The 25,411-nt window shown below is 51.3% G+C and overlaps 1 protein-coding gene across 1 annotated transcript in view; it reads right to left on the reverse strand.

Annotated features, from left to right (window-relative positions):
• Positions 1-2,726: 2,726 nt before the first annotated feature.
• Positions 2,727-25,411, reverse strand: part of PREX1 (phosphatidylinositol-3,4,5-trisphosphate dependent Rac exchange factor 1) — a 180,006-nt gene continuing 157,321 nt past the window's right edge. Inside the window, exons 24-40 of the mRNA XM_063091280.1 lie at positions 24,873-25,083; positions 24,157-24,433; positions 21,837-22,043; positions 20,379-20,467; positions 19,020-19,102; positions 18,772-18,862; positions 16,733-16,861; positions 15,108-15,149; positions 13,828-14,048; positions 12,123-12,222; positions 10,155-10,298; positions 9,944-10,058; positions 8,395-8,461; positions 7,146-7,318; positions 5,582-5,684; positions 5,324-5,391; positions 2,727-3,977 (exon numbers count right to left, since the gene is read on the reverse strand). Coding sequence (XP_062947350.1) covers positions 3,935-3,977; positions 5,324-5,391; positions 5,582-5,684; positions 7,146-7,318; positions 8,395-8,461; positions 9,944-10,058; positions 10,155-10,298; positions 12,123-12,222; positions 13,828-14,048; positions 15,108-15,149; positions 16,733-16,861; positions 18,772-18,862; positions 19,020-19,102; positions 20,379-20,467; positions 21,837-22,043; positions 24,157-24,433; positions 24,873-25,083 — 2,163 coding nt within the window. The 3' untranslated portion in view covers positions 2,727-3,934. The remainder of the gene's footprint in view (positions 3,978-5,323; positions 5,392-5,581; positions 5,685-7,145; positions 7,319-8,394; positions 8,462-9,943; positions 10,059-10,154; positions 10,299-12,122; positions 12,223-13,827; positions 14,049-15,107; positions 15,150-16,732; positions 16,862-18,771; positions 18,863-19,019; positions 19,103-20,378; positions 20,468-21,836; positions 22,044-24,156; positions 24,434-24,872; positions 25,084-25,411) is intronic.

Consider the following 25,411-nt stretch of genomic DNA (forward strand, 5'->3'; position numbering starts at 1 on the left):
GCCCAGCACTGGGCTGGATGCCAGGGACACAACAGACAGGATGGACATGGTACCTGCTCTCAGGGTGCTGTTACTGCTGAAAGAGGAGGATGTTAGGTACATTTACATAAAATCATGAAATGGTCAACACACCTCACCCCACCTTTGGCTTCCTGAGTAGCCCCTGACACAATCCACACCCAGAAATCATATCTGTGTCAGCTTCACTTGACAGTTGGAGAAACTGAGGCTCAGAGGGCTTTGGGAACCTAGATCCCTGCTGTCACCCTGGAGCAGAGAGCCAGAGGTTCTCAGACTCATCAGCTGCAGGGTTGCACCTGCCCCTGGGTTCTCCACGGGCCAGCAATGACTCTTGGTCACCAGGTCCTCCCTCAGCTGACACTGCCATGGCAACTCCACGAGCAGGTCACGTAAAGGCATGTGCTGGGCCAGGTGGGCTGTGGGGAGCTGGAGGGCTGGTGCCCTGCCTATGGGTGGCAGCCACATCTCAGCCCCAGCTGGCACCTAGCCAGGTGGGAAGGTGGACGTGTGACCAGAGCTCCTATTTTTTCAAAAGAAGCTAAAAGTCAAAATTCAAGGATAAAATCTGCCAGTTCATAAATATAATTCAAAAAGATAAAAACACCATGTATAGGAAAAAAAATCTGTTTCCAAGTTTCAGCCCGGTAGCCACCAGTTTGAGACCTCTTCTCTCCTGTAAAATGCCCATGGAGCAGCTTTTCATTCTTCATTTTTGTGCTTTGAGAAACACATCCCTGACAGCAAAGTAGACTGGGGCTCTCACCCTCCCCCCCTTTGCAGCTGATCTGAGAAGGGATGTGACTTGCTCAAGGCCACAGAGACCCCGCTTCTCAGCTCTGAAACTCAACTCTAAACCAAAACTGTCGTTGACTAATCACTCCAGGCAAATTCACTTTCCGCTTTGCATGCCCCCAGGGTGGAGAACAGGCCAAAACTGATGCTTCCTATAAAAGTGTCTGCCTGAAGGGAGACATCAAATCCTTCCTGTTGACCCCCAATACATATTGGGGTGACAATTCTTCCCTTGATTTTTCCCTGGACCCAAACACTGGCCTCAGATAATTCCAAATAATCAATCCATCACTGCCTGAAATCCCACCAGGATTCACTCTTGTCTGTTGTAGTATTGAGTCTTTTGAAACTTACTGAAAGACACAAGGATATCTCTGTGCAAGAAACCCAGTTGGGGCCTTCAGGGAATGGGATCCAGGACAGGTTAACTTGCAAGGAAAAGAGATTGAGAGAGAAGAGGCTCTGAAGTAAAATGGCAGAGCTGGTGGGGCAGCATGGTTCGGGGGGGTCCCAAGGGTGGCCACGACCAACGGAAGGGGCTTCAAGAGGACACCCCAAAGGAAACTCATAGATTTCAGTGTTTTCCAAAGGGTGGAGATGAAGGAAAAAAAAGAAAGGGGGAAGAGGGAAAGGAGGAGGAGGACGGGAAGACGAAGTGAGGGAGGGAAAGAGGGAGGCACAGGGCAGGCACAGCCAAACAGGTCGGCAGTTCAAATTCAACCCAGGGAATGAGATTTCTCTGGCCAGCAGATAAACGCAGGTGGCTTCATAAGGATCGCCCTGGCCCGCCCAGGTGGGTGGAGAATGTTGACAGCCAGGACCCAGCCAACAGGCCCAAGTGCAGACATGGAGTGTCTGTCCTGATTGGTGTGTTTATGGCCAGTCTGGATTCTGATTGGCCCATTTATGGCTAGCATGGATTCTGATTGGCCAGGAACCAAACCCCACCACGCTTTATTTAGAATTCCACTCTGGCCAGATCCAATAGCCTTGCAGGCTGGGGTGGAGGGCCACGCAGTGGCATGCCTTGGACCTTCCCTGACCCCTCCACACAGGTAAGACCCAAGAACCCTTGACACCTGTAAAACACCCAGGAGGAGGCAGGGAATTCCCGGAAAAATAGCAGTCATGTTTTCCCACCATCATGGTGAAATGGGAGCTCAGAATCCAAAATAAAGTTGAAAGACTAGAAACACTAGAAAGCCTATTGTTTTCCCAGTATCCCTAAGTTGTAGACCTGCCATGCAATACAATCTCTAGTAGATCTCAATAATCCCCTCGCAAGGGAAGCTGTAATGTCCCCATTATCAAGGAGGAAACTGAGGCACAGAGTGCTAACATCACTGGCTGGAGGATCCTGAGGGGATGGGAACCGTCCTCCTGTGGCTTTCAAAGCGCAAGCTCACTCCGCCCAGTAGCCCTGGCTGCCCAGCCCACACCGCCCACCACAGATCAAGCAGGTCGTAGCCTCCTTCAGTGTATTATAAACTGACTTTTAATAATAATAATAAAAATCTATCAAGAATTAAATGAGAAAAATCTGTACATTTTAAAGTAAACCAGTGCATGACGCCCTGGCCCTCAGGGGCCCTTCTCTTCTCTGTTGTATCTGTGACAAGATACAGTGACAAGGCCACCTCCTGCAATCCTGTGCATGGTGGCAAGAAAGGGAAGGTGGCTGCTGGGGGCGGAGGGGGCCAAGATGCAGGTGGGACTTCAAGTCCCCTGGTGTCAGGTGCAGCAGGAGCCTCACACTGGATCTCACCCACCAGCCAGGGGTGACTCCCAGGGGTCACGAGTCATCCTCTCGTTTCCTCCTCCGCTGGGACATTTCCCTGCAGGCACACAGGAGCTGCAGAACAAACTGTTGAGGGGGTCCCTGTGTGGACCCCTCTGTCCAGAAAGTGGGCAGGGTGGCTTCCTGTCTCTCTGGCTGGCTGAGAAGTCCCAAATGCCCGGCTTTGAAAAGTGAACATGAAAAAAATAAATTACAGAAGCCACCACCTGTGTTTCCCAGTGGCCCTTCTACCCGTGTGGGATGGCATCTCAGGTCGGTGGTTCAACCCCCGCCAGCTCCCCAACCCTGGCCCAGATACCTCTCAAACCCTTGCAGACAGTCATTCAAAGACAGCAAAGTTCTAACACTGACCAACTGCTGGAGAATGGAGAGTGGGTGGGAAGATGAATCATAGTCGATGCCTGCAAGTGATACCTTACCACCCTCACATTAAAAAAGAGGAAATACTGACATTTTTTGAATTTTCAATAATTTAGTTTTGTTTTGTTTTTTGCTTTCTTTTTTTAGTAGAGCTAGGAAAAGTTGTCAATACTACCTTATGTTGGTCCCCTGTTAGACAATATACCTTTCTTTGAAATTTAAAATGTCAAATATATAATCACCCATCTTTGGAGGCGGGGAAAGGTCCTGACAACACCAACAACAAAATATCCCAAAATAAACCAGAGATTTCACACCATATAAATAAAGTCAGAGAAAATCTTGTGCCCAGGGCTGATGGCTCAAGTTCAAGTGGTGGTGATGTCGCAAGCTGGTGTGCTCTCCGGCGTCCTCTTGGTAACAGGTGTTGTGCCCTGTCCCTCCGTCTTTCCTAGCAGAGGCCCAGCTTCTCCGAGTCCACCGAGCAGGTTAGTACAGGGTTAGGTGGATCTGGAAGGGGAGGAGGAGGAGACATGTGTGGTCGCCTGGAATGTGGACTTAGAAGGAAACCAGGGCTTTCAAAAGTGCAGGTTGAGCCACTGGAGGGAGTTGGGGCTGTGGGCTCCCAGCTGCTGCGGCGCCCCATGACTTTTCCCTGTGTCCTGGGGATGCGGGGGCCAGAGCCCAGGCCCTGGATGCACCCATAAGCTCTGAGGGTCCTCAGCACCCTTCAGGCTTCTGGCAGAAGTATGGAGAATGTGCTGGCCCAGGGCCAATCAGCCAGTTTGCTGAAGAGCATGAGTAGAGACTTGTCCTCAAGAGAGGTGGTAGAGGCCAGGCGGGTCCCAGGACAGGTGGGAGCAGAGGCTTCGGGCCATCTCTGAAGAAGGCTGGCTTGGCCCCACTGTGTCCTCCCAAATCCCAGCTCCAGAGGACGCAGCTGAGAGGGGGGCATCTCAGTGTTCAGAGGTCTCCATCCACTGGCGGCTGGCAGAGGCGGTAGAGGCTGGTGGATGGAGGCAGAGAGGATGAGGAGTGGCCTGGCGGGCCGGGGCCTAGCAGCAGTGCTACTTCCATTTCTATCTGAACACGTAATCCATGCCCAGAAAACAAACCTCAACAGGTATAAAAAGATGCAGAGTGAAATATTTAGGCTGCCCACGCCTTCCCCAGGCTGTCCAGTCCCCTCCCCAGAGGCAGTCTCTGCCCCTCCAGAGACTAGGAAGGTGTTTACAAATAAAGCTGCGTCTGCATGTGCATGTGTATATATTACAAAAGTAGGGTGCACTTTTCCCCACCAGTGGTGGCTAACTGGACACAGCCTCTGCCCCTTACATGGTTTCACTTAATAGACCTTGGGGACCTCTCCCTGCAGCACAGGGAGCGCTGCCCTGGTCTTCTCAGGGGCACTGGGAGGATGCTGGGCTTTATCTTCAAGTAAGAAGGAGCCCCTGCTGGGTTGCAAGCAGGAGAGGTGGTCAGATCAACCGCAGGGAGACTGATGGCTTTGGAGGCAGGGAGACCAGGCAGGAGGCTGCTGTGGTGACAGGGGCAAGCAGAGCTGCAATGTGGCATAGTGGTTAGAGCTGGGCCTCCAGGCCTGGACTGCCTGGGTTCAGAATCCCAGCTCTGCCATTTACTAGCTGTGTGATCTTGGACAAGACACTTAACCTCTCTGTACCTCGGTGTCCCCACATGACAAGTGGGAATATTAACAGGACCTTGCTCACAGAGTTGTCTGGATTGAGTTCATATAGAGGAAGAGATTGGAACAATGCCTGGAGCAGGGTAAATACTATAAAGCACTAAGAAAAGATGAGGGCAGAAGAGTGCATGTAAAAACTGGTGGACAAGGGCAGCATCCCGGTCTTGACAATGCGCTGTCCCTACCTAAGACATCATTCACTGGGGGAAGCTGCCTGAAAGGTGCACCGAAGATCCTTGCACTATTTTTACAATTTTTTTGTGAGTCAAAGTATCTCAAACTAGAAATTATTTAAAACTTGAGACAATGGGGCGGAGAGGACAGGAGCTAGCAGGTGGGCTCAGGACTCTGAGGTGGCCGGGCAGGCAACACGGTGGTCAGGTGAGGGGATCACACCAAATCACTGCCCCTGGCTCGCTTTGGGGACCTGTCTCATCTTCCCAGCAGAAGTAGGAGCTCTTTTGGGAGGTGGCAGACTGAGTCCTATTTGTCACTCCCCAAAGCGGGGTCCCCATAAATAAGAGGTGAAGCCTGATTTGAGCACCAGCAGGTCTGCCTGGGGCAAGGCTGGGAGTTTGAAGCACAGCCCAGGTCCTGGTCTTGGCCTTCTGGAAAGAGAGCAGAGGAGGGAATGGGCAGCCACTCACCGTGGGGCACCCTGGGGCATCTGATCCTTGACCCGGAGGTTTTTGGCCAGAATCTCCACCCTGGGACCCTGGAAAGAAAGAACCATCCGGCCTGGGTCCTCTGCAAGTTCAGGACACTTGAGGAAGCATGAGGGGGGGATGGAGACTCAAGAAGCCAAAACCTTGGCCCCTCCAGAAGGGAAAGAGTCCAGGTGTGGGCAGATGGCACCCCTTCCCGAGTTGTGCCCCCCGCCCCCCGCTGAGAGCCAGATCCCTCACCTGCTTGCGCATGATGTCCGTGGCCTGCATGATGCACTTGGGCAGCAGCCCATGGCTCCGTGCCAGCACGGCCGCCTGCTCCAAGGACACACTCAGGGTGCTCCTGCAGCGTGGGGTGGGAGGGGTGGCAGTGAGATCAGGTGGGGGGTGACCTCTAGCCCCACTACAGCCTCATCTTCTCCCCTTGCTGTGCCCATGGTACAGTCTTGCCCTGGACCAGCCCCCTCACCCCCAGACATCTGCTGGCCCTGGACCCCCACCACATCCCTCCCGGCAGCCTCCCTCCCCACCCCACCCGCACGCAGGTGGCTTTACTGCTCCGCTATCTGCACCCCTCCAACACAGCAGCCCAGGAGGCAGGGACCTCATGGAGTTCTGTGGTATCTGCCAAGTGACCCAATGGGGTGACTCCCTGAATGCCTCACGAGTTGTCAGCAGGGTCCGAGATGGACACCTTGACTCATCCCTCACAGCTATTCCTGAGCAGTTCTGGAACACAGGCGCTGCAGCCAGACCTCTTGGATTCTACTCCTGTCCCTCCACATAATAACTCTGTGACTCTCGACAGCTGAGCTCATCTCTCCATGTCTCAGTTTCCCTCACTATAAAACAGGGACCCTAACAGTACATGACTGACTGTGACCAGATAGATGGGCTGTCCCGGGCAGTGCAGGATGTTTAGAGCACCCCTGCCTCTACCCACTAGATGACAGCAGCACCTCCTCCCTACCCCCACCCCCACCCCATTGTGACAACCCCCCAGAAAATCTCCAAACATTACCAAACGTCCCCTGTGGGGCAAAATCGCCCCTGGAAGACCCCTGCAATAGGCCCCGCCGCACTGGCCCGCTGTGAGGAAATGGATGACCCGCACGGGGCATTAGCAATGGGCATACACACAGAGCACCACCGGCTACATCACTTACTCCACAGACCTTTATCAGGCACCTGCCATGTACCACTGTTCTAGGAGCTGTGACATAGCAGAGGACAAAACAGGTCCCTGCCCTCCCGGAGCTGGCTTTGCACTGGGGGTGGCAGAGAAGAAACCAGCACCCAAACCAAGTACGTTGGACATGGGTGATGAGGGCAGCTGAGGAAAAGAGAGTGAAAGGCTGCTGGGAGAAGACAGGGCAGTGTTGAACAGGGAGGTCAGGGAAGGCCTAACAGAGGTGACATGAGCAAAGCAAGGGACAGATGCAGAGCGTGTCCAGTGAGACAAGGAGGACAGTTCTGCCTTGTAAAGATGAATGATTGTTACTGTCACTGCTGAGTGGAGGCTCCAGCAGAACCATACTGCACAACTCTCTCATCCACGCTAACCACAGAGTTAGAAAACCAGAAGTTCCACAGTCTTCCCAGGACCACCTACTCCTGCTGTCCCATTTCAAAGAGAAACAAACTGAGGTCCAGAGACAGCCATGGCTTTGTCTAGGCTCAATGGGCAGTGGCAAAACCAGGATTTGAACCCAACCTTCCTGCCTCCTTGCCCTGAGACCTCCACACTGCCCAGAGCCCACCCAGCTACCTCCCCACACCCAGCTCAGGGGTCATGACACCTCACCTCTGCATGCCCGTACCACACATGGTGATCTGGCAAGCCCCCAGGCGGTAGCAGAGCTCGGAGGAGATGGGGATGAGGCCGGCACCCAAACTCCCACCAGCACCAGGTTTGGGGTAGACAAAGGCCTTCATGAGGCGGCAGAGCTCGTCCAGGGCGTTGATTGGGCGTATCAGCTGCAAGGTGCAAAACATACACCAGGATGGTTGGGGGAGGCCCCCACAGCCCCTGCTCCCCCACCCGGCCTTCCTCCCCCATCACCTCCTTCTAGTCCAGCTTTGTTACTGCAGTTGTCCTCCCAGCTCACCTCTCTGGGGTTTACAATCCAATTAACCTTCTACCACCCATGCTCAAGAACAATCTGTGGCTCCCCACTTCTCTATAAGCTGGCATTCAATGTTCACCATATATTTCACGTCTCACCTTCTAACCTAACTCTCTTTACCTGCTCAGGTGTGTCCCCAACTAAGCCTGAACAAAGTGCCCTCTCCTGTCCTCTCCAAACCCATTGTTAAGCTCAAGGGTCCCCTCCACAGGAAGAGTCTTCACTTGTGCCCTGAGTTTTCCCCGACCACCATGTAAAGGGACAAAACAGCAGCTCGCTAACTCTTCCTGTGTCACAGTGATATTCTGCCATCCAGACTACAAAGTCCCAGAGTACTGTGCCACTTCTATCAGAGACCCCAGCCTCATAGCCCCAAGCCTAGCACACCAAAACCATTGTCAGGTTTAAGGCCTGCCTGAGCCTGGGAAACCGGAAGGTCAGGAGAGATGCATCGTGGGTGAGAGGCAGGGAGGGTGAGTAGCCAGACCAGCCAGTGGGAGGCCCCTTGGAAGCTCATGACGTGTGGGAACGTGGGCCCTGCATAGCCAGATCATCCCATTTCTCAAGAAAAGCTGAAAGTCTCCATTTTTATGAAGAAATCTTTTGATTTCTAAACATTGGTAACAAATTGGGCCACATCTGGCATAGGGTTCACTACTTTGACCTATATGGGGCTCCAGCCTCCGAGAAATGCTGCGATTCACAAGGGAGATGAGAGAGGCCCAGGTCATGGGTGCCAGTGAAAATAAACCAACCAAGGAATTCCGAGAAGGCGGAGGAAGCTATCCTGGGAGACTGGAGGAAGAACTGCAGGGGCCTCGGGGGCTTCTTGGCCCGGGTTCTGGCTGCGGGGCCACTGGGCCTGTGTGCTGAGTCCTAACCCTGAGAGTCCTGCCCAAACTTCATGGGGGTGGGGAGCAGACACACCTGGTCTATCTTCACTGCTGTGGTGCTGGCATCCGTGGGCAGGTTAGACCGTTCCAGGTAAAACGCTCTGAAGAGAAAGATGGGGCTGAGCGTGGGGCCACCGCACCCACCGTCCTCCGCACCCCTACCCCCAGTCACTCCTGGGGCCACAGCCGCTCAGCTCTTCTCTGACTCTCCAAAAAAATCACTGGAAGCACCTGGCACAGCTGTTCACACCCACAGTCACCTGTTCTCCAATAGCCCCATCAGGAAAACAAGGGGCCTCCTGAGCACTCCTCAAATGCCACCTGTACCTGACTGCCCCCCCAACCCTCCATCCCCATGTCCTGCTTTGCTCCTCTTCTGAGCCCGTCTCACCCTTTGGTGTATTACATGCCCTGTGTTCACTGGTGTACTGTTCGTCTCCCCCTCTAGAACAGGGGTTGGCAAACTTTCTCTGTAAAGGGCCAAACAGTAAATATTTCAGGTTTTGTAAACCAGAGAGTCTTTATCGCCACACTATTCAACTCTGCTGTGTAGCACAAAAGTAGCCATGAATAATACGTAAACAAATGGACGTGGTGGGTGCTAATAAAACTTTATTTAAAAAACAGGGGGTGGGCCGGATTTTAACAACCCCTGCTCTAAAAGATCTGCTCCATGAAGAACAGGACTTCTGCTCACTGATGGTTCCCAAGCAAGCACCTAGGACGGTGCCTGACCCATAAAAGGTCTCAATTAAACATGCTGAATGAATGAAGGGGTGAACGAATGATCACAGAGACAATATTTAAAATATTCAACATATGGCACAGAACAGATGGAAAGCACTGATCAATCCAAACACATGCTAGGATTAAATAATTTGGCTGGATGTTTTTCCTGAGCAAATGAATGAAAGCATAACCCCACCATTTCCAAATGGTAAAATGGGGCCCCATGAGGATGAAGCCACACATGCCTTGGTCCCTGGTCTCCTAATTCTCAGCCTACCCCTGTCACAGAGTAGGGTGGTGAGGCAGAACTCAGGCAGGGCCACAGTGGGGGCAGCAGTCCCTGGACCTCTGCTTCCTCCTGGCAAAATGTGGTCCCTGCTCTCTCCACTTCTCCCTGGGGGTTCTTTTCTGAGCAGGGCCAAGGCCCTGGGAGCCACACCCCTTACGCACAGGCCCAAGAATCCCAGGACGCCCCATCCCACCTCCTATCCCCACACAGAACGAAAGCACAAGCAGCTCCATACCCCCAGAAGCAGCTCGACTCAGCAGGAAAGACTCACTTTGAATAGTCCCAGGTTCAGAGAGCAGCCACTCTACAACTGTGTGACCTTGAGCAAGCTGTGTATGCTCTCTGGGCCTCAGTTTCCTCATCTGTAAAGTGGGTTTGAATGGCCTACCATTCAGATTGCTGTGAGAATCTCCTGCAGGCAAAAGGCCTGGCACACAATAGCGCTCAAGAAAGGGTGTTTGGTTCACTCCCCACATTGGGGGCCTACCTGGCACCTTACATGCTGACGCCCACACCCCATGGCAGCTTCCAGACTCCTACCCCAACAGGGTCTGCAGGCAGATACCTGAGTTGGCGGTAATACTGCTGCACTTTCTCCAGGGACTGAGCGTTGATCTCCTGCTGTAAATCCTCCGCCGCCTGGCTGCCTGGAGGAGGTGGCCCCTCCACATTCTCCAGAGCTGTGAAGGAAGAAGAGGGAGGGCAGATGGTTGAGTCCTGGTGTGCTTGGTGGCCTTGGCCCATCCCCATGGTCCCGCCAGCTGCCCACAGCTCACCTTTTGTGAAAAGCACGGTGTGCAGCCTCAGGCTAGCTCCGCTCTCCAGGCGGGAGGGTAGCTTGGAGAAGTGGTAGCTGTCGAGGTAAAAGATGACCTTCAGCGCCTGCCGGCTGCCCTCAATGTGGTAGAAGACGTTGGTGTCTGTGGGAGGACATGGTGACATGGTGGGACAGTGTGGCTCATCACGAGGCCCAAAGGGAGCTCTGCCCTACCTGCATGAGAGCAGCTGCAGATCTCCCTTCCCCTGGCTCCACAGTGGCATCCTGGGACCTCACTGCTTTCCCCACACCAGAGGGGTAGCCTCAGACCTCCCTGCCCTCTTACCCCACAGGGGTAGCCTCAGACCCCCTTGTCTTCCCAGCTACAGGGTAGAACCCTGGGACTTCCACGTCCACTCACCCCAGAGTTGTATCTAAGACGTCCCTGTCTGCTCACTCCATAGAGGTAGTCTCAGACCTCCTGCCCTTCCACCCTCCAAGGGTAGCCTCAGACAGCCCCACCTTCTCATGCTGTGAAGAGCAGCCTCCGACCTCCCTGGGCCTCCTGCAACAGTCCCATTCCCACTGCCTCGCTCTTGGGCCTGACATGGTTCTGCCCAGTTGGGAGTCAGCAGCTTTTGACCTCAGGGCCTCACCAATGCTCCTTTTGCCCCTTAGTGGCAGCCCAGGGCCCCTACCTGGCAAAAGCTGCTCCCAGGCAGGGCCTGCATCTTATTCACACCCATAAGGAAGAGCTTATGGCAGGGGTGGCAAAATATGACACTTGGACCCCATCCCACACCCATGGCAGGCATCACTAATCAATCAATAGTGATTGGATGTGGCCCCCAAAGCTCAGCCTACAGAGGCGGCCACTGCCAATCAATTCAAATTGGTACCTGAAAAGAAACCCATTGTCCCTCTAGGCTCTAGTCCAGATGTTCTCAACAGGGGTGATATCACCTCCAAAACAGTGAAAGTCAGTTCTTGAGAGGGAGGGTGGAAAAAACTTAAACACAGACACACAGCACATAAACAGATATACAGTATATTCATGGCATTAAATTTCATGGGGGTGTGACAATTAGGGAAAAATTGCAGAAGGAGGGTTTCAATTAAATGAAATGAAAATAAGTTCAGAAACACTAAGCTAGAGCAGTGGTTCTCAAACTAGTGGGCTTCAGAGTCACTGGGGGGGGGGCTTGTCAAGGGACAGATTTCTGGGCTCTACCTTCAGAGTCTCTGCTGCAGTAGGGCTGGGGTGGAGCCTGCAAATCAGCCTTTCCAGCCAGTCCTGACACACTCTTGGAACACTGATCTAAAGTCAAGCCCAGTGGTCCTCAACGCTGCTAGGCATTGGTCCAGCCCCCACCCCACAAATTAAATCAGAATTGCCAGGGATTGGGGCAGCAGTATCTTTGAAAAGCTCCCCAGACAATTCCAGTGTGCAACCAGGACTGAGCTCCAGGAGGGTGGAACCCACGGCAGCCATGGTTGCATTTCTCTGCACTGTAGCCCCAGAACCCAAGACTGTACCTGACACATACTACATGTTCCTAATTATGGATATGTGGGTGGATGATGGATGGATGGGTGGGTGGGTGAGCGAGTGAATGGGGGATGGATGAAAGGGTGTGAGGGTGGGAGAAAGAAAGGAAGAAACTTAGTTAATTATGGTATAAACCCTAAAAAGAACTTAAGTCTTTACTCCAAAAAAGGTTGTCTCTAGGATGGAATTTAAGTAGGGTGTTTTCTGTTCCTTTTTAAGAGCTGTTGGAAACAGCTGGGTTTATACAAAAAGAAACCCTTCTTTTCCACATGTGCCCCAAGGTTCAGCTTTCAGACACATGCTGGGAGCATGAGGTGTGATGGGGCTGGGTCCCAGGTCAATGCAGGACAGCTGCCCTAAAGGCAAAGGGGAGGACAGAGCAGTCCCTTCCTCCCTAGAACCCTGACTCTCATGGTAGGGGAGGCAGGAGTCACTCACTGGCCACATAATTCTCATCCAGCTCCTTAAAGGAGAAGGTGACATTATCCAACTCCGACAGGGTCACCCAGATGTCCTCTAGCATGGTCCGTTCCTCCTTCTGCAGGTAGAAGACAGGGTAGAGAAGACTCAGCTGCCACTCCTGGCCTGGGGTTTTACTTTGAGATGCTATGAGTCAACGCTAGTCGACACACCAGACTGGGCCTCCCAGGGGCTAGGTCCCAAGCATGACTCTCCAGAGCTGCTCTATGACCAGCTTGTCCTGTAACTCCCAAGGGTTAGAACCCACCTCTGCCTTAATGTGTTCAGTGGCCCTTGTCAAGTCACTTCCTCTTTTACCTGGACCACCACACCACGCTTCTAACTTTGCCATTTTAAACCTAACACACCCAAATAAGAGTCCCTGTTTCCTTTCTCATCCTCCCGTAGGTCCCAAATGGCACCAGCATTCACCCAGTTGCCCAAGCTCCAAACCTCTAAGGACTTCTGTGTTTCTGTCCCCCTCACCCTGTACACAATCCATCACCAAGTCCTGATGGACCAACCACCAAAACCTACTCCAGATCCATCCACCTCTCTCCAACTTCCCGCCACACCCCAAACTCCAGACACCACGTTTCCTGCCAGGAGGCCCATAGCAGAGATTTCCCTTCTGCCACCCTTTCCCCCCAGACAAGCCACCCTCTCCTCTGACTCCAAGTTATCTTTTAAAAACTTAGCCCAAATTACATGACTCACTGACTCAAAGCCTCTGAGCCCTCGTCTGCTCCCAGAATAAAGTCCTGGCCCCACCGGCCTCATCTCCCAACGCCTCTTGGCCGCTCGCCTATGGCCACATGGCCTCTGCTCAGGGCCTTGGCTGTTCCCTCTGTCTGGCACACTCTTCCTCAAACCATCTACTGGCTGGCTGAGCTCTCAGCTCAAACATCACCTCCTCGGAAAGGCCGCCTCTGACCCCTTACTCTAAAGAAACTCATCACCTTCTAGCTTTTCTGCTACCTTCCCTTCTCCCTCCTTTGTTCTCAATCTTCTTCCCCCAGCTAGAAAGTAAGCATCAGACCCCCAGCACCCAGCTCAGAGCCTGGAACCTCGTGGTGTTTGGAGAATGAATGACTTGGGCCCAGTGTCCCCATCGAGAAGAGGAAGGTGAGGTCTGGTGTTCCGGCTGACTGCCTTTCTAGGTCACCGACTGTGCTTTCCAGGAACCCAGTGAGGGCGGATCTCCTGCCAGGCAAGTGCCTGCGTGCCGCGGCGGCCAGCAGAGGGAGCTCCAAGGCCATGTTTCCCACCAGCCAGCGGCTGGGGCTTGCAGAGATAGGGCACTATTGACATTCCGGGCACTGCAGGATGTTCAGCAGCATGGCTGGCTTCTACACACTAGATGACAGCAGCACTTCCCCCCACCCAGGGTACCCCCTAGGGGGTAAAACTGCCCTTGGTTGAGAACCACCGGTCTCTACCATTTATGTGTGTTTATGTTGTCTCCCTTCCACGAGGATAGGAGATCCTAAGTAGAGGAACTAGGTTTTGCTCACTGCCAGACCCCCAATGCCCCTAACAGTGGCACACAGTAGGTGCTCAATAAATCACTGCAACCAGGTGAGGGAGAGCCTGAGTGGGCAGGAGCTCCCCTCTGCCCTGTCAGGGGCACCAGCATGTGGGCTGGCGGGGCCCCCCTCCCTGCCTCCCTTGCCCACCCACTCACCACAGCAGCCGGAGTGAGCAGGGACTGGCAGTGCAGGAGGACACCCGTGGCCGCCACCTGCTCCAGCCACTTGCGGCTGGCATCGCGGCTGCTCTCCTCGTACTCGCCATTATTGTTGTAGCGGTAGCTGAGGGCTGCCAGAAGCTGCTCAGAGAAGGTGCACACGGCGGCCACCAGGGCCTGGCAGAAGATGGCGTCCCTGCGCAGCTGCAGCTCCGTGTCTGGGGGCAGAGGGCAGGAGGGGCCTTGCTGGGCAGAGTGTCCTGTGCCATCAACAGGCCACACTCCAGAGCCCTGGGCCCAGTACCAACTCCCCATGGACCTCCACAAAGGGCCAACAGGCCAAAAATTAATTTTCAGTGGAAATCCCAGCCTCCAAAAGCCAATTTCACAAAAATCAATTCTCCAAAAGCAAGCGAATTTGCTGAAAAACTCACTTATCTCAATGACCCATCTGCCTACTTTAAAAAAAAAAAAAAAAAAAAAAAAAAACTTGTGGTTTTTCCAAAAATCTTACCCTCAACTGTTTTTGCACTTGTTACGGGATATCTTGGCCTTGGCCTGTTGAATGCCAATGACGCCAAGCTCTTCAGCTAAGCCCACATTTTAAGTAACGCACCGTACCATTTTCTCTATTTTGAGAACCATGCCTGCCTTCTTCCTGTCCCACCTCTCCCATTGCCCCTGCCTTGACCTTCACATGGTCTGAGGAACTGGCCAATTTCAGGCAATGGGTCTTTCAGGGTCTCAACCTTCAGGAAAAAAATTATTTTCAATGACTAGCTTTAGGCCAACAGGTTTTTAGTGACCAATTTTGACCCTGATCCTAATGTAGCTCCCCCACGGCTGAGAATTTCTGGAAATAAGGGAGGCACTGAGAAGTCTCCAAGATTCCCCCAGGTCACCCCGTCTATCTGCTGGGTAGGAAGTCCCCAGGCTAGGGCTGTAGGCTCTACTGGCAAAGAGCCTCCCCAATCATGGGTCCTCTATTCTGTGTCCTTGTCAACAGCCACCCAGGCCTGGCAGGTGGTACAAAACAGAGCTCCTAGCTCCATGGCCCTGGGACTTGTCCCAAGGACACAAGAGGAAGAGGGAAGGTTGAAGCAGTTCTTGGAGGGGCGAGGCCAAAATGTTGCTTTCTCCCAGTCTGGCCCCTGCTGGACCAAGGAAAAGTCCACCGTGGCTACAGAGGGGCTTCCCTAGACTGAGGCCACGAGGACCCACTGCAAGGATGTCTCCTGGACACTCCTGAGGGGGTGCGACTCACACAAAGCCCTCACCTGTGCATTTCAGCAAGGCTAGGAGCAGCTGGTTCTTCCCATCTGGAAGGAGAGGGGAGAGAGAAGGAGGATGGCTGAGAGGGGTTAGCAGAGGTGAGGTCTGAGCTGGGCCCCTCCCCACAGCCAAGTGTCCTGATCCTGCACAGTGAAGCTCTGGGTACAGAAGGCTGTGCTCAAGGAGGCTTTATGGAATGCTGGTGAATTCCAGGAACCTTTTGACATCAGGGAATGGAACCCCAACTGTAATCCTTATCTGTTTACATGGACCCATGAAACAGCCCTTTGAATTCCTGAGCCATGGCCCCTGCCCTCTACCTCGTACACGCATGTGTGGGCACATACACACAGGTACACACGCATTCACACAGACACACTCATGCAGACACACAGACATCATGTGCACACACACACATTATGCACAGCCTACACAGTCAAGGCCCCATGCACATATAGACAAAGCTCATTTCTTCTAGAGAAAAGCCTAGCATCCTGGTCTCTGTCCTTCCAAAAGATACTTTGGGGACCAGAAAGGGCTTTAAAGAAAAATCTGCAAGGCCTTTGGACTGAGTTTCTGGAGATACTTTCTTCCCTGGAGAGGCGTGAAGCTCAGAGCAAGTGCGCAGTGTGTACTTACTGAGCACTGCCTGCCTGTGTGCTTTGTACTGACTCGTTTAATTCTCACAACACGTGAGGGAGGTAGCACTATGAGCCCGTTTCACACAAGAATAAACTAAGGCTCAGAGAAGCCAAGGAACTTGCCAAGTTCACACAGCCGATAATTGAATGAGCAGGGATTCAGGCCCTGGCAGTCTGGCTCCAGAATCCGCGCTCTTAATCAATTAGTTTGGAAAACAGGACAGCTCAGGGTCAACACAGACTTCCTACTCAGAGGCTGCCGTCCCCTGGGGGAACAACTTCCTGCTGTCCCGGTCAACTGCCTCCCTGGCCTTGGTCCTTCTAACCCAGGAATCCCAGACTCAAATGTTGATAAGGACAGGTAACATAGGACAGAGCAGACACCAGGCTGCAGGAGTGGTGGGCAGCGGTCAGCTGGAAAGCAGCCCTTCCTAATCTAAAGACAGGGGCTGCCACTCATGCCCAGCCAAGCGTGATGTGGGTCTGCGGGTCTGATGTCACCAGATCTTCTGGTGTTCAAGAGCAACCAGAAATCCAGATTTTTATGTGAGATCTCTGATTGTAAACACTGGCAGCAAATTCACATTCTTTTGATGCTGTAGCATTGAAATCTACCTGTGAGTCCAAATCTGGTCAGTGGGCCACCAGCTGTGACCTTGATATTAAACAAAAGGAATGAAATTAAAGCTGCAGTTTTGGAAGCTTGAAAAGGAACAAGATCAGCCTTTTCGGCCTCTGGACTCTGCAAGAAAGTCCCAGCATAAGTGACACCCAACATCAGCTGCTCCTAGATCAAGTATCTGCAGCCCCAGGGCCCTGCCCAGGGCAGGACGCTCAGCCAAGAAAAGGCACCCATGCTTCTTGTCCTTTCCCTGGGCATTGAGAGACATGGGGCATGGAGATGGGCCCATTCCTGATCCTTCCACATTCCACATTCTGAGCCAAAGGCCACAAAACCCCCACGTGACACATCCTCCCTGCCTACTGACCTTCCACGTATCTCTGAATGTTGTCCACCAGGGTCTTGATGGAGTTGGGGAGGTTCCAGGGGTCCTCCTGGATGCTGATCTGGATCAAGTTCCGGCCACGGATTGTACACTCTTCTTTCTGTTTGAACTCTGGGGCAGGAAAGTGGCATGAGGGCCAGGGAAGGGACAGAGGTAGCTTTGGAGAACAGTGGCACAAAGCCCTACGTCCCATCACCAGATTCCAAAGCTTATAATCCCAGATCAAGGGAGCTGGCGGGACTCTTAGGTATTATCTGGCCCATGGAGGGCAAACAAAGTGTGCTACTGCTTCAGGGTGCTATACCCACGGCAGACATCACTAATCAATTTCAGAACTCCTTCCTGCTAGTCCGAGGCTGTGACTCCCCACAGCCACAACCAATCAAGTGCAGGCATCACAAATCAATCATGGATGTTGAAGCCTGGATACTGTAGCCACAGAAGGATTCTCGGGATACTACACACTGAATCGAGCTGGCATATGAGTTGTAACTTGGTCTAATCCTTTCCCTACATACAGACGGAAGCCCAGGCACAAAGTGGGAAAGTGACTAGCCTAAAGTCACAGAGCTACATAGTGACAGAGCTGGGACTTGAATCTGGCCCCAGCAGGACCATTCAAAGGCCAGGCAGACACAGGCCCCTGTTCCTTTGGCTTGTTCCCTGCTACAAGGCCAGATTTCTGAGATATTTGTGGTTTTGGTTCCTCTGGGCTTGCCATTTCTGCTTTCTGAAGTCCACCCCTGGGAGAGATGATCCTGAGACAGCAGGAGGGGCAGCTGAGCTAGGGAGCCCCAACCCTACACCACTTCCTACCCTTACTTAGGGGCAACTGCCTGTCTGCATTCCTATGTCTTACGCCCAACTGAGAGCTCCCTGATGTCAGGCAGCATCACTCAATTCATCTTGGGATCCCCAGCGCCCAGCACAAGGTCTGGCACAAGCTGGTTCTGGGGATTTACTGAATGTGTAGATGTATGGATGGAGAGGTGGGTTGACAGATGGATGAGTAGGGGGGTGGGTGGGTGGGTAGATGGCTGGATGGATGAGTAGGTGGGTGGAAGGATAGGTAGGTGCATGGATAGACAGATAGATGAATGGACAGATGAGTGCATGAGTGGGTTGGTGGGTGAGTGAGAGGGTGAGTGGGTGGGTGGGTAGGTAGATGGGTAGGTGGGTAAATGGGTAAATGAGAGAAAAGGCAGGTAGGAGGATTAAGAAATTTCAATTATTTTCTCTGAATCATTTCAAGAAAAAAGTCTCAGTTAGGTGCCGGTAAGCCCTTAACACTTTAACTTAACAAATTCCTCTCTTAAACAAAGAACAAAGAGCTCTTGGCAGGCAACCATACCTAAATGCAGCGTGATGCCATTTTGTGTTATTGCTTCCACTGGATTTATCATTACAGCTTATCATCAATTTATGGCATGTTATACTGGTTTCCCATACACAGGGAGTTTAGTAAGGTACTTTCAAAATTAAATTTTTAAAAGGGAGATACTTTTTTTAAAAAAGTTATGTCAATAATAATACAAGTGGCAAATGAATGTGGTTAAGAAAACATGAAGAAGTAAGTAGACTCTGACTAGGGCTGAAATGATGATGGGTGTGACATCTGAGGTTTGACAAACGGCTCCAGGCCGTGCCCTCGTGTTACACATGGGCCCACCCAGAAAGTCCAGGGACCAGCCCACAGGTTCGCAAACTTCTTCTGTAAAGAGACAGATAGTAATTATTTTAGGTTTTGCAGGGCCTGTGGTTTCTGTCACATAAGCTTCGTTTTTGTTTGTTTGTTTCTACAATGATTTAAAAACGACAAAACTATTCTTAGCTCACAGTCAGTATAAAAGCAGGCCCTGGGCTGGACATGGCCCCTGGGCTGAAATCTGCCAGCCCCTGGACTAGCCTGTAGCCTTTCAGCAGGAGAGGGACAGAGCGGGGAGTGTGACCCGGGTGTCCTGCATGGTCCAGCACCCTTCCCCCATCACAGGCTACCTCCCTGCTGTACTCTGTCTCCTCACCCTGTAAGCTGTGGTCCATGGGGAAGTGCTTGGTCTCTTCAAAAGCCCTGCTCATGACTGGCCCCTTGAGAAGTGCGTTGATGGAGTCCACCTGGGCCGTAAGAAGCTCGGGGTTAGTTTGGGCCCATGGCCTTCCAGACTGCAGGGATCCACGACCCACAGCTCTTGCCCCAGCCTCTGGGTTATAGGTTCTCATAAGGGTAAAGGGAGGAACCCAAAGTACACCAGGGGTGGGGCAAAGGTCCTACCTGGTTAAAGAGATGCTCCAGGCAGCCATGAAGCTTGTCTTGCTTGTCTGACGGGATCCGCATGTCACAGGGCAGCTCGTCCCCTGGCAAAAGGAAGCAGCAGCACCATCAGCCATTCCTGTCTGATCTCACACCTTCCCAGCCCCTTTCCCAAGAAGGCAAAGGAGCTACAGAGCTCCAAAGCCACAGGGGATTTGAAGTCTGACAGACCCAGGACCTGGCTGTGCATCACCAAGCAAATCACCTGACCTCTCTGAACCTCAATTTCTTTATCTGCAAAATGGACAACAGACACTAAAGCATCACAGGATTGTCAGGCACTGTTACTATTTCCATTCTGCAATGAGGAAGCTGAGAACCAGAGACAAGGAACTGGATACCAAGCCTCCTGACTCATCCCCCAGCTGTTTGAATTAAATCAGCTGCCACACAGAAGCTCCTTCCTAAAAACCTCCCCAGGGACAGCTTTTGCAGTTGAGTATCTTATGTGATGAAACATTTATCTAAAGTTCAGCAATATCTTCCATTTTACTGGAGCTTCTTTTCTTCTGTTAAAGTATAATTTAAAATAAATTTTTATGCACAACTACCTCGGAAGGACACACAGACAGTAGTGACAATGAGAACAGCAGCGACAGCCTGCAAACCAGGAGGCTGGGGGACAAGGGTGGGAGGGAGACTTGTCACCATGCACCCTCTCGTGTCATACATGTGGATGTGTGACCTATTCACAAAACGAGTTTTCTAAAAGCCTAAGGTAAACAAGACTAAAATGAAAACAAATTTTAGGCTTTTGGTAAAAGTTGCAAGTACAGTATGGTCTGGTTATAAAATATTGTTTATGTCTGTCCATCCATCCATCCATCCATCCACCCACATGTCCGTCTGTGCATAAATATGCACTCACCAATGATCTCAAAATGTGAGCAGTGGTCATTTCCGGGGGAGAAAAGATTCTGATTTATTTTTATGTACTTCTTTTGAACTTTACTGTGTCATTTGGATTTTTGGTTTGAGCACATGTCATTTTTATGGAAACCATCAGGTCACTCTGTTTAGTGACGTCAGAGCACTCACCACAACCACACATCATACACGGTCACACGCAATCATACGTAATCACATCATGCATGTTTTTATTTGTTCCGTATCCATGACAGTCGAAGATCTTTGTTTCATTCCCAGCAGTGTTCTCAGCACCCAGCAAGTAATAGGTGCTCACTAAATATTTGCTTAATGAGTGGATGGAAGGAAATACAGTACAATACTATACAATATGATACAAAACAACATAAAGCACAACAAAATAAAAATAAAACAAAATCTCACCAGGGGACCCCTCTTTCCCCCAGCACTCACCAGATCCCATCTCATCACTGCCCAGGTAGGAGCTGTTACTTCTCACGCTGGTGTAGGACAGGACCGAGTCTCGATTACTGTTACACTCACTGCAAAGGGGCCAAGAGAAGGGGCTGAGTCACCCTCCAACTCACACCCTCTCATCCTGACACCCAGAACACACTTTCTGGAGCGTAGACAAAAGCCCTGGCCCTTCTGGTGGACAACCAGCCAGAGACAGGGATGGTGGCCTGTTCATTTTCTATGTCTGAGGGTGGAGAAATTTTCTAGGCCCCAGCACAGAAACACAGAAACAGAAGGAGGATGGGGAGTCATTTTCATTCAGGTGTCACTACTGTCCAGTGGCCCTGATGCTCCCCCAGAATATCACTCCCTCATGGGACAGCCTTGCCCCTGGACATACCTGCACATACCCCACTCAACCACACAGCCGTTCTCTGCCTCCCCATCCTGGCTGGAAACTTCATGAGAACTAGGACCATCTGTGATTGGCTGTGTCCCAGGAACTCAGAAGGTACGGGGAACCAAAAACCACAATCCCCAAATTCTTTCCTATACCTTTTTGACAACTAAAGGGAAAAATCAGAGGACCCAAAAATGTAAGAATCCAGAGAGACGGAGAAATCTTGGACTATGGACATGGGACTCCAAGAACACAAGGTGCTGAGACAGCCAGAACATCCTGTTACACAGACACCAAGAAAGCTGCAGATGGTGGACCAGTGAGACCCCTGAAGACCAAAAGAATATTCATGCTGGGAGGACTGGGGTGAAGGTCTTTGTCAAATTAAATCAGTTCTGGTTTTTGCCCGCAAACAAATGATGCACCCTCCAAGAGTCTACTACAACCGTAATGCAAATGCCTTATAACCTTTCGCTGGCGACCATAATGCTTGTTTTTTTGTGGAAAAGAATCATATTTATTCACTGTATGGTTTTTTACAAAAAATCTAGTTTTAGTCTATTTAACCCACTAATTAGGACCTCACTGATCTTGTTATAATCTAACTTAACCATTAGAAAAACAATTCAAATCTGCTTGGAGTTAGGAGGAAAAAAGAAAACGGTCTTCCTCCTTGGATCACATAAAAATAACTAGTGTTTGCTGCAGAAACCATGTCTTAGATTGAGTTTTAAAACACACCACAGAATCCTGACTTTTTCTTTGACAACATTCCATCCGTGTGTGTGGAGTGACTTCAGAGCAGAATGGACGGTGTCCACAAGGGGCAGGCCCTGACACATTAGCTGTGGGGCAGGAGAGCAAACAAAGTGGGCGCCATGGGGCGTGCTTTGGGGGCTCAGATAGCCCCAAGAACCATACTGTTAGCAAGAGCACCCTAACACTACTGCACCCTGGAAGACAGACCACAGATTCTGACTTTCCCATTGGTCAGCATCCTCAGCTGTTCTGCTGGCCGGCCGCATCAACCCCAAGCCACCCACAGCCACGCCCACCTGTAGGAGTCACGATAGCTCATGGTGTCATGGCCCGAGTCCTCCTGATCCTCCTCGGACACCTTGAAGCACACTTTCTTGATGCCCCCGTGGTCAGTCCTGTCCATCTCGCTCTCTTCACTGACCAGTGGGGAGGAGGAGGCCTCCTCAGCCAAGGGTGGGTCACACAAGCCACCCAAGGTGGGCTCCGTGATGGTGGACAGCAGCCTGCAAGAAGCAAAGACCTTGAAGTGACCCTAAGTTGTGGGAGCCATCAAATGCTTTGTGTCCCTTCTTAATAAGCCCACCATCTCCGCAGACGCACAGCACTGTCTCTCCTGTTGGGGCCATGAGATAGGTAAGTTCCTATTTCATGGCCAAGATGTGCAAGGCTCTGTGGCATAGCACACAGGCTGGGGAACTTTGCCTGTAAAGGTCCAGAGAGCAAATCTTTACAGTTTTGCAGGCCAGATGGTCTCAATGACTACTACTCAACTCTGCCGCCATTGCATGAAAGCACCATAGACGATATGTAAACAAATGGACATGTCAGTGTTTCAATAAAACCTTATTAAAAAAAAAAAAACAGGCAGTGGGCTGGACTTGGCCCATGGGCCATAGCTGGTCAATCCCTGGTGTGGAGTTAAGAGTATAGGTCTTAAAACCAGACAGACCTAGATTCAAATCCTGATTCTGTCATTGCCTAGCTTAGAGGCATAAAGCAAATTATTTAAACTCTCTGAGACTCAGTTTCCTCATATGCAAAATGGGATAACATCAGTATCTACATCATAGGGTGCTATGAAGATTAAGGGAATTAAAATATGAAAAGAGCTCAGAACAGTATCTGGTGACTTCTCAGTGATCAATAAACCCTGACTAGATATAATCCTACCACATCTCAATGCGGTCAGTCTCCTGATTAGCCCCGTTTTACAGAGGAGGAAACCAGGCTCAGAGAAGTTAAGTGACTTGCTGAAGGTTGCACAGCTAATAACTGACAAACCCAGGATTCAAACCCAGGCTTCCTGGCTCCAGAGCCTACATTCTTTTTCCCTTTATTTTTCCATCCCACACAAAAGTAGAGAGGCAAATGTGAGGAGCCCCAGTTACCCAGCAGCCAGCTCCAGCAGTGGCAGCTCAGGGACCACCTTGTTTCCTCAACTTTTCCCATCACTTTTTCTGTTACTAGAATATTTAAAACAAGTCTAAGACAGCACATAATTTCCCCTATAAATACTTCCATATCTGTCTCTAATACACAAGGACTTTTTTAAAAAACCAATGGTTTTCAACTGGGGGCAATTTTGCCCCCTAGGGAACATTGAGCTATGTATAGAGACGTTTTTAGTCGTCACAACTGGAGGGGGACATTGCTATTGACATCTCGTAGGTGGAGGCCCCAGATGCTGCTAAACTTCCTCCAAGGCACAGGATGGGCCCCCATGCAAAGAACTATCCAGCCCAAAAAGTCAACAGTGTCAAGGCTGAGAAAAAACACTGGTTTAAACATAATCACATTGCTCTTGCTGTGCCTAACAAAATTAGTAATTCCTTAATACCATCTAGTACCCAGTCCATGTTCATATGTCCCTGATTGTCTCAAAAATGTCTCCTCGCACTTGGCGTGAAACAGATCCCTAACCAGGTCCAGACACTGCTTTTAGTTGTCATGTCACTCAAGCATCTTTACTCTCTGACAGCTCCTCCTCCTCTCCGCACCTGCTTACCCCCCGCCTCTCACTTGTTGAAGAAACTGGGTCACTGTCATGTAGAATCGCCCACCCTCCGGATTTGTCCGAATGCATCCTGAGGTGCCATTTAACCATCCTCTATCCCCCACATCCGAGAGCTGAGCGATGAGACTCAGCTTGCATTAGATAATGGTTCAATTTCTGCTGGCAAAGGCACATGTGGGTGGTGCTGCTTGTGTGTCCTCATGCATTACAGCAAAAGGGACATCGTGTGTCCAGCATGTGTGTCCAGCTGCCTCTCTCTCTCCCTGAGATGTGCCCGCAGAACCTTTTGCAAACAGTTTTAGCCTCACTGATGATCACTGCCTACATCCGTTATTTCACTAGAGCAGTGTTTTTCAGTCAGGTGGGATTGTGCCCCCAGGGGGCATCTGGCAATGTCTGAAGACATTTTTGGTTGTCACAACTGGAGGAGGGGGCTCTTACTGGCATCTAGTGGGTAGAGGCCAGGGATACTACTAAATAGCCTATAATGTACTGGACAGCCCCCCACAGCAAAGAATTATCCTAACCAAAATTTCAATAGAGCCAAGGTTGAGAACTCCTGCCTCTCTCCCCTCTAGTGCCCTCCTGGGGCCAGGGCTCACCTGTTGATCTGGGTGACATATTGCTTCATCTCCTTCAGGGCCACATCTAATTTGGTGAAGAGTTGCAGGTAGGCATCCTGGATCTCACGGTCTTCCTGCTTGAGCAGGAAGCTCAGGCCCCGGTCTTCATGGCCAAGAGCCCCACTGGCTGATCCAAAGCTACTATTGCTGAGACCCTGGTCTTGGGGGTCCCCATCTGCAGCAGGCAAGCACTTCCAGGATGGAGCCGCCATGGTGGTAATGCAGTGCTGGGTGTAGGACATGGGGTTCAGGTGGCCTACAGGGAAGGAAGGGAGAGCTCACTCAGAAACAGACACCAGATACCACATGACCTTTGGGCAGAGGAATACAAACCCATTTAAAGGATCCCAAGGAATAAGATAATTTTCCCTTTTCAATACTCTTAGTCCACTAGGTTACCTCAAGAAGAAAGTTTCAATTTGGTGCTGCTATGGTTTTACCTGCTGTGATCTTCTTCCTGCCTGGAATGCAGACATAATAGCTGGTACTCCAGCAGCCAATCTCTACCATGAGGCATCCTGAAGGCTAGAAGCTACATCTAGCATTAGTGGCACAGAAAGGCAGGAGAAGCCTGGATCCCTGATGACTATGGAGCTACCGTTCCAGCCCTGGACTGCTGACCTTCAGACATCTTTCTGTTTAAATATACGTAGTACAAGATCTGAACACAGTTTCTAACAGACACACACAGGTACCTTGCTCTGGATCAAGGCCAATGAGGGAGGGTTTGCGACCGAAGCGGATGCTGAAGGACCTGCCAACTGAGGGGGTGGTCTTCGGGTAGGACACTTCCATGAGGTTGACGTGACAGTTGGTGGGGCAGAAGTCCAGGCCACAGAGAGGATGGGGCTCCAGGGGTGCTTGTTTGAAGGGTGGGCTGACCCTGTTCTTCAGCTGGGCTGCAAACTGAGAAAGGTAGGAGACACAGGGTCATGAGTCAGGGGTCTGGGAATTCTGGCCCACCCTCAGTGCCTACTTTATCAGGGCCTAGGCCAGACGTCCCAAAACTGTACAATATGCCAATAGCTCCAAACAGGAAAGTGGATTTCCCTGTACTGTCTTTCACTGGGTACAGATCTCAGGGAAGGCCTGGAGGAATATGAGGCCTCCGAGTACTTACACCTGCATTCGTTTCTCACTTTTAGCCACACCTGAGCTGTCCTTTCGGAACCATCTCTCCCCAACCCTCAGTTCATGAAGTTCAGGTCGCGCTGCTTCCCCATCCCTAGTGACT

Source organism: Cynocephalus volans, chromosome 1, assembly GCF_027409185.1.
Source record: "Cynocephalus volans isolate mCynVol1 chromosome 1, mCynVol1.pri, whole genome shotgun sequence".
Classification (NCBI taxonomy): domain Eukaryota; kingdom Metazoa; phylum Chordata; class Mammalia; order Dermoptera; family Cynocephalidae; genus Cynocephalus; species Cynocephalus volans.